The sequence below is a fragment of the Manacus candei genome, unplaced genomic scaffold, assembly GCF_025592945.1.
Source record: "Manacus candei isolate 608988 ecotype Guabito, Panama unplaced genomic scaffold, ASM2559294v1 h1tg000014l, whole genome shotgun sequence".
Classification (NCBI taxonomy): Eukaryota; Metazoa; Chordata; class Aves; order Passeriformes; family Pipridae; genus Manacus; species Manacus candei.
The window spans coordinates 55,849,441-55,862,459 of NW_026138062.1; the positions used below are offsets into that span (position 1 = coordinate 55,849,441).

A 13,019-nucleotide genomic window follows, 5' to 3' on the forward strand; every position below is an offset into this window, starting at 1 on the left:
GAACTGTGGCAGCTCAGTGGCCCAGATGTGGCTACATTTGCTCTGTTACCCATCAGTTGTTTTATTCACTCTGATGGAAATCCCTTAATGAGTGGTTTAGCTGCCTTTAAAGGCAACATAAATAGTCTTTGACATAGCTGAGGTATGGCCCACAGAAACCACACTGTGCAATGGGCAAACAACTTGAAATTTTCAGCTCAATCCTGCCCAGACTATTACGGTCTTGCATAATGGGGATAACTCTTTTTTTGCCATATCTGAAATAAAACACTTTTTCACTGTGCTGCTCTTAAGAGCTTCAACCTCACAACAGACAACCCATGGTTCCTGACAGCATGACCACAGAAAATTAATTCTGTGAAGATTTTTTGTTAATTGAAATCATGCTATTTTGACACAAGAAAATAGAGGGGTTATTAAAATCCGTAATTTTTTGAAAACCACAGAGAAGGGCTTAAGTAAAGCAGGTTTATTATGAAACCTGTGGGGCTAATTCATGCTTTGCCAAGATTAAGAAAATTAACAGCCTCTTAGAAAAATATAAATGAAGATCTACCCAGTTCCCCAAGGCAGGTGAATGACAGTTATGCAATGTCAGTGCTGTGGCTTAGAGCTCCTAAAAACTCTCTTGAACATACATAAGTTGCCTGTGTTAGTGCAAAGAGAAGATGCAGGCATTTTGTGACCTTTTCCATTTGTTTCAGAATCACCAAATGTCAGTTTTGTCAATGATTTTAGACACTCAAGACTCCATAAAAACAGAAAGAATAAATAACCCAGGGTTTGGCACTTTGAAAAAATCTCACAGCAGTGCTTCCATGGAATTAGCTGCTTTGAATTAATAAGAGTTAATAAATAATTAAATATTATATGTACTGAAGCAAGTTGTGTTCAAGTAAGCATTTAAAAGGCTGCCTATTTATTTTGTCATTCCTTTCACAGAGTAATTAATCATTTACAATGTTTTTTAAGTATTTAAGAGTCAAGTAAGTGGGCGCTGCTATTTAATCATGGGACTGCACCAGGCTTCTGCTGTGATAATTTCCTGTACACAAAAGGGGAAGACTGAGAAATTACTCTCTTTTTGGTAGGGTTATCCCAGTTCTACTACTTAAACTACAGAAGAGAGATTTTAAAACAAAGTCTAGTGATTCAGCTTGGGTATAAAGGCTTCAAGGATTCCCCATATCACCAGACATGCTGAGCAACCTTGGGAAAATCTCTTCCATTCTTTATATTGCTTCTGTTTTTCTATCAGAATGATGAGGAAAAATAGCTACCTTCTTGGCTAGAAAAAGCCTATGAATAGACAAAGAATTTTTATTATATTAATTAGAAACTGTCTAGCATGAATATATGAGGAACATTCTCTCTCAAGGTTAGCCTGAGAGAAAAAAAGTGTATTCTGCTCGCTCTCCCATTAACTAAAGCCAAGCACCTCAAGGCACTGTAGGAATGCATCCCCTCATGTTACATTTTTTTCCCCTGTGTTAATTAATTTTTTTTTAAATACAGTGAAGTGCATCACGTTTCACCAGAACTGACAGAACTGACAGCTCCCCACATCTTTCTGCATTATTTAAACATCATCTGTTTTTCTACAGCTAGGAATGTTCTGGAAGAAAGTGTCATTTCCATAGGTAAGAACATTTTAAGGAGTTTTTGACTCCAACATGGTTTCCTCCCGAAAAGTGTGTAACAAGTTGGGGAAAATCAGAAGAAAAAAAACCCTTATTACAAGTAAAGTCTTCAAAGTAGAATGTTGTAATATGTGGATTTGAAGTAAAAGGTGTAGACTGCAGACAGCTTAGTTTCAAAAGCCATGTAGAAGCAAAATAAATAGATGAAAGATAAGTGCTTGAGAGAAAGAAGACAGCATAGATGGCACCTTCAGAGTTTTGTCAAGGGGCTGCAGTTTGCATTTTTTAAATACTGAGGCAAGGCCTTGGTATCCATACCAGCCGCAGCACAGCAAGCAGCAGGCAGTTCAAGCATCCCACCTCACAGAAAACTACATGCAGGAAGCTGACCAGAAGAACAGCCATCTGCCTTGTTTAGTAAAAAATGGTTACAGCCCTTTGTCTCCTTATAAACCACACATTCCTTGGGGAATCTGTTAGTTTCTTGCACAGTTGGTGCTGAACAAGTAAGTCCTCAATGCAGCCAGAGACTGCACAAGGCTTAGGAAAGCCCCACGGAGAGGAGCACACTACAAGGAAGCAGTGCAGTGAGAGAAGACCAGGCGGGTTCCCACCTCTGCTTCAGGGCAGGAATCTCTGTGGGTTCTGGCTCCAGGATTTCATAGGCTAAGTTAACATCTTCCGTCTCACGAAGCAGCGCATAGATGGGCTCAATCTGCTCATTAAATCTTGCAACGAGTGTCCTTGCATCCTTTTTGGGCATTGCCGACTCATCTTCTTCCACTTCAGTCTCACAGAAGGTACAGCGGAAAGTTCCTAAAACGAGAAAAGTTGCTCAGTGTTGGAAGGAAACAGCAGGCCTGGCTCTTCACACAGCCTTCCCAACAGCAGTGCCTTGCTGTTTCCTTAGCTTGATGCTAAGTAGCTTTTCTCCCCCGAAAATCCCTTCCCACACATGGTGTACCTGGTTATTATTTAAGCAGACAACAAAGCAAGCATTTTGATACCATCTAGTGATACCCAGTTGGGTACAGTTTCTCGCTCTGAAAAGCGCGGATGGGCTGCAGTACCTCTACAGAGACATCTCCTAATCTCTCTCCCTCTTTCTTGCTGCACATTTTAAATGTCAGCTACGACTGGGCTGTGATAAAAAGCTATACAATATCCTCCTCTAAGGAGTTCAAATATCGGCCGTTTCAGTCGCTTGCACTGGTACCTCCCTGGCCACACCAACAGGCTCATTTCCCAGTGAAACAGTGTAATTTTACACTGCACTAACCAGCCTGCAGTAACTGCTCATATAACCATTGTCACTCTACAAATACTGCAAAAAAAAGATGGCTTCTCCTTCTGTTTCAGGGCCAAAATAGGCAAAATAGTCATTACTGCAAGCAGCAAATGCAAAAACTTATCCCACCCAACTCCCACATGAACTTTTTAAAATTAAGAATGGTAAGATAAGAATTGTGTGAATGGCAATTAAGAATAAGCTTGTTTTACAGACCTTGTCAGGACCTATAAAAACAGGTCAAACATAAAGGCAACTGAAATGGCTGCATGGCAAAGCAGTTACAACAAACCTACTGAACTCCTGCACAGCCAGCTTTTTGGTTTCATTGCTCCATCTGTGAGTAGGACCCTTGGGGCAGTACATGCACAGTAGGATCTTACCATATGGTCTGCTATGAGGGGAGCAGCACAGTGTAATGACTTAGTCTTGCAAGTGCTGGACTGAGAACATACCACTGCCACCTCAGGACATTACATACAGAGTGATGCTCACAGGCTTCTTGATTTCTCTTGCCTGTGGGTGATATATTTTATATTTATCCATTCTGTGACACCTATGCACATCTAGCATCACCTCTCAATACTCCAACAAAGAAATGAAAATATCTTTTTATCTACAGGGAAGCCTGAGGATAGGCCCTGTCATGGAAATGGTAATCTTATGTCTAAAAATCAGAATTAGAATCAGTATTGAAGCCTGCTATTATCACCAATGCTATGTACAAACACAGTCAAAAGAACAGGGTTTGCCCAGAGCACTTGGGCATAATGTAAGGAGACAGGCTGGCAAGCCAGGGCTTCTGGTATCTTGGTTTGCTGCTTACACAGATTTGCTAGTCTTGTGACTTCATTGTTCAGCACACCACCTTCTCTGCCTATAATACAGCAATAAAAACAGACCTAACTTCCTCAGGGACGGCTGTGAGGGCTAGACAATGCTTGCACGCTTCTCGGGAAGCACAGAAAAGCTGTTTACGACAGGAGGTAGATCTGCTGCCTCTCACCACAGTCTGCAGAGATGCAGTTTTCGACCTTGACACCATCTGAAGTAGCTTCTGCTCATTGTCACTCAGAAATTAATGCATGTTGTGTATGTGGCCTCTAATATGTACACATTTCCTGCAATAAACCCTCTCTTTAGAAAGTTTGTCTTATCGACAAGTAAAAGCTAGAGGACCCAACAACAGCAGTATGCAAAGTAAAAGATAAGTGGATAAAGTGCTCTTCTCTCCCATCCAAGCATGAAACACTCTGCTTATGTTTTCTCCAGGCTGTAAAAACTGTCCCTGCTGATTCAAAGCTGTACATTATATAAGCTAGCAGCCTGGAAAAAACTGAAACCAAAGTTTGGTCCCCTTATCCCACATCTGAGGCTATTGATGTGACATAAGTTAAATCAATTTAAAATAATTAGCACATCTCACTGCCCATAATGGACTAAGGGAGCAAACACAGGTTATGAACAAAACACCCCTCTTTTTACACCCCCCCGTAAGTCCTGTTACATGTTCCTGAGACAGCTCAGACTTTTCACGCTTCCATCTGTGAACCCCATGAGTATCTGCTAAAGATTAAGATCATAGGGAGAACGGTTCCAATTCAGAGTACTAAAAAATCAGAAAGTAAATACAGCTCTAATGAAACAGAACTCCTAAAGCTATCATGGATTTGCTGCAATTTCCACCCCTCAGGGTTCTTAATAAGTAAAAAAAGTTAATAGATGAATTATGTAAAGAATCTGGGAATGGGTGAAATGACAAGCTTCCTCCATTAATATGCTGATTTTTTTCAAGGTGATGCAGCATTTCACAATAGGCATATGTGATTAGAGAACTGGGAAGCTGTTTTGCCATGGCAGATGGCATTTACATGTTGCAAACCTCTTTTGTTAAACTTTTAAGAGGTCACAAAATGTCACCAAAGCTTTTATGACATGGCACATCACATCAGCAGTGACACATGTTCCTTTCAGATATGAATTGCATGTGACAAACATGAAGTGGAAGCCATCCAAAGGCTAAAAATGGCAATGCTTCCACTCCAACTATGCATTTCTTCCTTCAGCCCTAACACAATTTATAGTTTTTCAATTCAAACATGCTGCATAAACCAGGACAAATAGATATCCTGGAGCAGAGAGACATGAGGTTTTTCTGCATCTCAGAAATGCTAATGAAGCATTTCCACACGTGCTCAGGCATTCAAGAGACCTCTCTGGCTGCACGCTAAAAACCAGCCATCTGAAAGAGATCTCCTCATGTTCCCAGACTCTCCAGGACAGATATGCTGGTAATCTGGCTCCCCAAGGCTTACTAAGATTAAAGCAGTTCAAACTCTGAAGTACGGGGCCAGAATATTTAGAGATAATTCCTAAATGACTTGATTTCACTTGAGAGAAGGAAAAGGTCAACCACCTACACACACTGAACGCAGGATGTCCAAGTGTGCATGCTGCATCTGCTACAATTAACACATTTAACTGGCTACAGCCTCCTGAGCCTGAGCCCAGGCCCTGCTCACATCCTTCTCAAAGGGTTCAAGTCTCATCTCCTGCCCAACAAGGTGTGTTCCTTCCACTCTGTCCTTTGGGATGCTGTTCCAGACTCTCACTACTCTCTTAAAAATTATTTAATTTTCAACCTCAAATTATTCCCCTTCATCTCAAACCTAATGACTGTTGTGTCAAAAACTGTATCTCAGCTCAGCCAGCTTCTATCTTGTAGGTATATTTAAAAACTGCTGTCTTACTCATCTCATACTGGCCCATTTTGTAAGGCCACACATTTTTCTCTACCTTTTAAAACTGGTCACCCACTCCTCTAGCAGCCTTAACAGTCTCATTGGGCCCTTTCTCCACTTGGCTCTCACCTTTCTGCTGTGGAGATGGAAGTACAGAAGTGTCCAGATGGATTCTCCCAATAACCCAGTGGCATTAGTGCTTCTCTGATAGCCACCGAGACCTTTTAAGATCACAGTGTAACAAACCATGAAAGCACTGTCTCAATTATCACAAGATCTAGCAAAGCTTCCAGATCTTTCTCCTTTGTAGTTCCCAGCTGATGAACTCCATGTTTATAGCAGACATTTGCATGAGATGCTAGGTATGTGACACTGTACTTCAGAGTATAACCTTTCAGCTCCTTTTTATTCCTCCAGCCTTTATCCTCATCCAATTCTTTATTCTTGACTGCATCACAAAACATTAAGCTAATTTATTTTCAAAATCTCCCACAACCTTCTTTTAGAAGTAGCATTATTACCATTACATGGAGAGTGAGCTAAGGCACAGATGGCACAATTTCAGAAGTATCTGCTGATTTGAGCAGTACTTGATTTGAGATGCCTAAGAAATGCTTTTCTGAAACTTCTATTTGAGAACAGAGCATGCAGTATTTTTACTAATCTTCTTCCAGGCTCTAGAATTGGGCATCTCAGTTAGGTACAGTTAGGTACAACACCTAATGATAGCCTTTGAAAAGTTTAGCTTAAAATGGCTAGTTCAACTTCACACAAATTCAGCTGGCCTGGAGGATCAGATCACATTCCTGTGGCTACTACAGCCGTTTTCTTCAAGTAATCCCCTGACTCTCACAGTGCATTTTTCCTTCTTCTTCAGCAAGCCAGACAAAAAGTGCCTTATATGCACACAACTCCTCTCTCTCATCGAGCAAAGCATACTTTGGGGTGGTGGTAGAGAATCATGTCATAGAGAAAAAGTTACAGGATGCACAAGCAGCTTTAGTTTCAGCACTCCCTAATGCTGAATGCTTCATTTGATGTTAAAATGAGAGTATTAAGACCCTGAGGAAAGGATGAGAGTTTCCTAGGTTCCTACCAACGGGAAGCCAGACAAATGCCTCCCACAATGTGATGTTGTGCCAACAGCCATATGGTTCATTTGCAGACCTGGAGCCCTCAGTTCTGCACAGGCCTCCACCTGGGAAGATGACGACCTGCCCATGCTGCAGGGGGAGCAGGATGCCTTGCCAGCTTGCTTTCTGGTAACAAAGGGAGGATGAGAAGGAAACAGCTTTGGTTCTGCTCTAGCTTCTTAAAAGAGAAATGGTTTGTGGGAACCTGTTATCCTACCCACTAGCCCCATGCCTGAGGTTTTCTACTCAGCTCTTCCCATCTGCTCCCATCCCAGTTCTGGGCTTTTCCCCTCTCTAATGGTCCTATTCTCCCTGCTAGCGAGTCTATCTAGTCCTGCTTTCTAAGCCTGGGCTTTTCTCACTTCTCAAACTTCTCTGTCCATTCTTCTTTTCCTGGGCTTCTCTTTCCAATTTCAACCCCTCCCCATTCCCGTGCCTCTCTGCCTCCAGCTCTCAGATCAGTTAATTCTGCCTCTTGATTTGAGCCCTGGTCATCAAACTAATTTCCTGTTTCAAGCCAGAGAGATGGAAGATCTTTTCACAGCACAACCTGTCATTCAGAACAGTATTACACAGGCAAAAGAATACACATTTCTCTGGTCTCCCCTACTTTCTCATCAGCTCATTCTTCAATACAACCAGATTTTTTTTTTAATTCAATTTTCCTAAGCAATTTAAATTTAGTCAGATGCACAGAATGAGAAAAACTCAGCATACAGTAAGTGACAAAGTTTAGAACAGAACAAAAATCACAGAGCAATTCCTATGCCTGCCCTCCACAAACGATCCAAACTCATGTAATGGAAATACTTAGCAAACTATGTAATAGACAGTGCTATTGGTACAAATTATAATTAACTTCCCTTCATTTCTCATTGATTTTCAAGATTTAGAGGACTATTTAAAACAGCACCTAAAGGCATGTCTCTCATGAATCACTAAAGACACAAATAGTAGGCCATGTGGCTACAACAGACCTGGATCATTAGCTAAGATAACATAATCTACCTTAGGATATAAGATACTTACCTACTAGAAATAGGAACCTGAGGGGTTTAATTGAAGCAAATAGAGTTTTAATGATCTTAATGGACTGAGCTAGTAACAGAGTTAATTGTTAAAACAGCTGATTGTTAACTGGATTAATGATAGTACAGATAAGACAGTAGGAGCTGTTGTTCCTTAGTGATGCCCAAACTTAAACAGACTTCTCTGCCCTCATCAAACTGTTCTCACTTTCTCAATGAGAAAGTAACTCAGTGTGTCTGAGTGGAAAACGCACTCCTGCCACATAGAAAGATGAGTCTCCTGTCAATTTTATCAGGTAGTGCTTCCCTGGCCCCATCTCTCTTCCTCTACTGGAAACCTATAGACCTAAGTACATTCGTATTCACATTCAACTTCCAAAAATGCAGCTGCTTTAAGAAAAAATAGAGAAATTCACCAACATAATCTGTCTCCTGAACACCACAGCAATATACCATTATCTCTTGCAAGTGTTTCTACACATGCTTTAAAAGAGCTGGTTACAGAGCATAGTGAGTTACATAAAACATAATGTCACATCTCATCTTTCCGAAACAGGTTTCATGGTCCACTGGATCTCAAGCTCTTGGGGACCCTCCACAGACCAGGGCTGACTGCAGTACTCTCTCTTGAAATGTGACACAGAAAGTGCAAGTTTTTATATTAGTCCGGTTTGGGAAAGTCCAGAGCAGACCCTGTTGTCAGGGCTTCTTACAGTATGAAAACAAACACCGGACCATGTGTAGAAAATATCAACATTTTGGGAAGATTCATTAACCCCACTTCTGGAATAAAACATCCAGCTTTGCTATTGCAACCCAAAACGGATCAGGTTCCATCCCATTCGCTTTAAAATTTCTAACTGTAGAGAAGATAAGGTATACTGCGATTGAGATGAGTAGCCTTGGTCAGAGCAGAACACGTGGGTGATCTCTGAAAGCAGAGAACTGAAAAGCACACAGGACAGTGCTGCCCGGAGAAGATGGTCAGTGCAGTGGCTGTATCTTGAAGCTGAGTACACAGCACCCTGCAAACAGCACTGCACCCAAATTGTGGCACTCATCGTAGGAGGCCTGAGCAGATGTGAACACGGACTGCTAAATACAGCACCCTGCCCCCAAAAGTGACAGCTCGCCTAATAACAGGCTAAGAAAGTACAGCACCTTCTCTATCCCTCTCTTCCTTTTCTGAAGAGGCACTACCACGTACATATGATTAGGATTATGGGCAGGAGGGACAGCAACGAGCAATACTACAGGCTGCCTGACATATCCTATTACCAGATCCTAGACTGAAATTTGCTAAAACATCTTTTATATCACGATTATGCCTCAGAAGAGTGAGGAAGCATGTGGAGTGCACGTTTATAAAATGTCAAGCATGGCAGTTCAGCTAAAAATGGGACTAGGAACAAATACTGTAACTAATAGTGTTAACTGAAGAGAGATTTTCATCTCTTTATGAATTTTTCCATAGTATCTGAATACCTAAGAAAATTGCATTATCTACTGTTTACAAATGGGATCAAGACTCCACAATGAAGGAAAAAAATTCCCTTTAACTTTATATGCCCCAAATCTAGATCCAGTTCCTCTCAGGTCTGCACATATTCTAGCATAAATATTACTGAGTTAACAGCTATGAGATTGATACTTCTCAGTATCAGACCATAAGGTTTTAAGATAAGTTTCTGTAAATTAGAGAATGAGCAATGGTTGTTCACCTGCAAACAGCTTGTTTTCCTTGACCTGCTGTTCGATATGAAATGGGACTGTGTGGTGGAGACAGAAGGAAAAAATCCAGGTTCCTGAGACAGCATTCAGCTCTCTAGCATACACGTGTAACAGGCTTGGGAAGCAGTCACACACATATACTTCTACCCTCCAAATCAGCCTTTGAAAACATCTGATTGAAAAAGCTTTTTCTAAGTGCAAAAACCAGTGTTTCATCATACAATTCAACACCATTTCATAATACATGCACATCAAGATACAGTTCTGACTTTTGAGTACCTGAGCCTTAATAATGCTTCCTAAGTATTTTTCTTGTTTAATATAGATTCAGAGTATTGAATTGCCCACCAGGTATTAAACAGAGAGTAAACATTTCATTTGGGATAAATGTCAATCAGTTTCCTTTCAAAGCTTCTATTATCGTGATATAGATGTAGCAGCCACAGAATTTAAGGGCACTTATGCAGTAGCACTATTTCTGATTCAGATGAGGTAATTCTTCCAGAAATGTGTTCAAGAGGTTTCAAAACTGCAACTCAACAACATATAAAAAAAGATCAATTTGTTTGAAAAATAAAAACAAGATGGTAACTTACAACAACAACAAAAACAAGACAAAGGCATACTCTTCAATACACAGTGGGAATAGCAAAAGATGAAAGAATTATATTTTATAATTGCCATTAAGCAGTGTCTCACTATAATCAGAAAGAAATTTCACTTAGCCAGTGCATATGTTCATGTATTATTTATTCTTCCTGAGAGCAGTGTGTAAATGTATAAAAATTGAGGGACTGGCAGTCCTGGAAACAGAAGGTCTCTCTGTTAAGCTGCAGAGCGGATTTTACTCAGGCAGTAACATTATTTTAGGCATAATTTGGAAAAATGGTGGTGCTAGAATGTTATTACAGATGGCCAAGAATAGTGTCCAGCATTCGTTCTGGAACCTCTCGGCACAAAATGAACTCTGCTGTTAACAATAGAAGGAGAAATTGCTGAGATAAGACACCCTTGGCAACACCTTCAAATACATAAGAAGAGTGTTTTTCTTCCTGGAAAATCTCAAGCATTTAGAGAAACAAAAGGTTTCAGAGGCTTGTTCCAGATTGCCCTGTTTCAGGCAATGGCAAACATGAAAATACTTTCCCCATGCCTGAGATCCATTTACAGAATTACATAATATTCTGAGTTGGAAGGGTCTCACAAGGATTATCAAGTCCAACTCTTAAGAGAAAGGCCCATACAGGCATCGAACCCACAATCTTGGCATTATTAGTACTGTGCTCTAACCAATGGAGCTATTGGCAGCTTATGTTAAACCACCTCAGCACTTCTGATTTTCTGAGGGAGATCTCTTCTTCTATGTTCTCTGTCACTACCAAATCCCTTTAGTATCATACAACAGATTCCCTGCGGAGAGAGATTTACAACTGTGGCACAACTACTATGCTACTTATAGTCAAAAAGGGCTTCAAATTCAATAGATGGTGGCTCAGAAATGGCAACAACTTAAAATCCTTTACTTTCAAATTCTCCTCAGAGCTAAAGTGTAGCAAGAAAAATCTACTCCTACATGAGCTTTCCCCAACAAAGCTACCAGGGCCACCAACAGAGAACAATACAAATTATTAAAAAATGGAAAAAAAAAGTAAAATGTCATTTTCTCCTCATTCTAATAAATCCAGATAAAAAGAAGAGTACCCAAGGGAACACACTGTGGATGCTGAGACTGCATTTCATGCAAATCTGCTCATGTACACACACAAAATCTATTTAAGAACAAAGAGCAAGAACAAAATCCTTAAACCATGGTCCCAAGACAGTATTTGAAAGGCTAGTGGGGCCAATGCTGAAAGCATGTGTTTCCACACCAGTATTTCAAGCCTTGGGATGGCAGCAGCTGGCAATAGCAAGAAAGAGGAAGCAGGGCAGTGAGCTCAAGCAAGCACATTGTTTCCAGCTTCATTTTCAATGGCTTCACATAATGGAATGGGCCAACACCAACAGGACAAGCCGTTCTTCAGTCTACTTTTCCCTTTTTCTTTTCCAAGAGGTTTTGGAGGCCCTTCACAACAAACAAAGAAGGTTTTTCTGATGTTGGTTACTTAAGAATAAAGACAGTCTATTATCAGAACAGACATCATATTACCCTCCTTTCTGAAGGTCTGAAATAGTTCATGGGCAACATTCACCAGCTATTTACTGGTGTAAGAGATTATGCTCCTACCCTGCAGCTTTTGAAGGTGCCTCAGCAGTGCAAAAATACACAACAGTATGTGATAAGAACAAGTGCCGCTCTCCACTTGACTTCCTACTGGGAATGTGCAGGATGATGCAAACTAACATTTTCTACTCAACTAAATTGTATTCTCATCCATACAAAAGGTAACAGATCACCTGAATTCTGCACATACCCTTTGCCTGAAAGTGCCACCTCTTAACAGGTGCCTTACACACCATTTGTATAAACCTATTGATTCTTTTCGTATTTCTCACATTTTAGCACAAGAAGCCTCACTTCTTACCTGCCATCAAGAAAACAAGAATACCCATGAATTCTTTTTTGTACCTTTAGATATTCTTTTGGACAGTCATGCCACCCACTGTTCTCTTTCTTCCTTAATGCTATGCCTTTTAAAAACTCCTTTGTGCAAAAGGTCTTTATATTTCACTTTCAAAGGAAATACCCTTCCCCTCTTCCTTGAGAAAATGACACACCACACGAGACAGCCCAAACTGGTCCCAGTACTGCTGCACAAAGGGCCACCTCTCATGGCTGGGAAAGGATTACAGCTGAGCCAGATCCCACCTGCACATAACCCAGGGCTCAGGGCAGAGCTGGCAGAAGAGAATGAAGAGAAATCTGAAGAAGTGTGATGGCAAAGCTTCCTCCAAAGACAGCACTTAGAGCTTAACCACCCTTCTTCCCTTCTCGTCCATGCACAGCCATTAGAGTAATGGGAGCGGCACTGAAAGCTCGGGCAGTGCTTCCCAGAGCTGGCAGGAAGAACCCCATTTTCTCATTAAATAGAAGGGAGAACAAATGGAAAGAGAGGCTCCTTGGGACTGAGCTGAGCTCCAAACCGCAGGATGGTGCCAGAATTGCCATGGACAGAAATAATCTGGCAGATTCCAAGTGAAAGAATTGCACAGATGCCAGGAGATAACCTGGAGCATGAAAGGAAGTTGGGACTATAAAAATGTTGGAAAAAAAAATTAGGGGAGGGGAATAACAGGACACAAGGCAAAACATGCAGGAGAAATCGTTGAGGCTGCTCAAATGTTGGCCCATGATATGGAGCAGGATCTCTTGTGAAGCCTGGACTGAGGTCTGGGTAGCTCTCTCCCACAGTGCCTCAGGGAAAGAAGCAACTGAGGAGGTGTACTTTTTACCTTTCCAAATAATGACCTTATGTATCCCTTTCCATGGGAATCGCATGGGCCCACACAGGTGAGAG

At 41.1% G+C, this 13,019-nt stretch overlaps 1 protein-coding gene across 11 annotated transcripts in view; it reads right to left on the bottom strand.

Moving 5' to 3' along the window:
* The window catches only part of GTF2E1 (general transcription factor IIE subunit 1), an 80,967-nt gene that overhangs the window by 38,760 nt on the left and 29,188 nt on the right, over positions 1-13,019 (bottom strand). For all 11 annotated transcript variants that reach the window (XR_007903263.1, XR_007903262.1, XR_007903264.1 and 8 more), the window contains exon 3: positions 2,255-2,456. Coding sequence is in view for 4 of the 11 variants with exons in the window: in XM_051779968.1 (XP_051635928.1) it covers positions 2,255-2,456 (202 nt within the window). In the remaining 7 variants the exon portion in view is untranslated. The remainder of the gene's footprint in view (positions 1-2,254; positions 2,457-13,019) is intronic.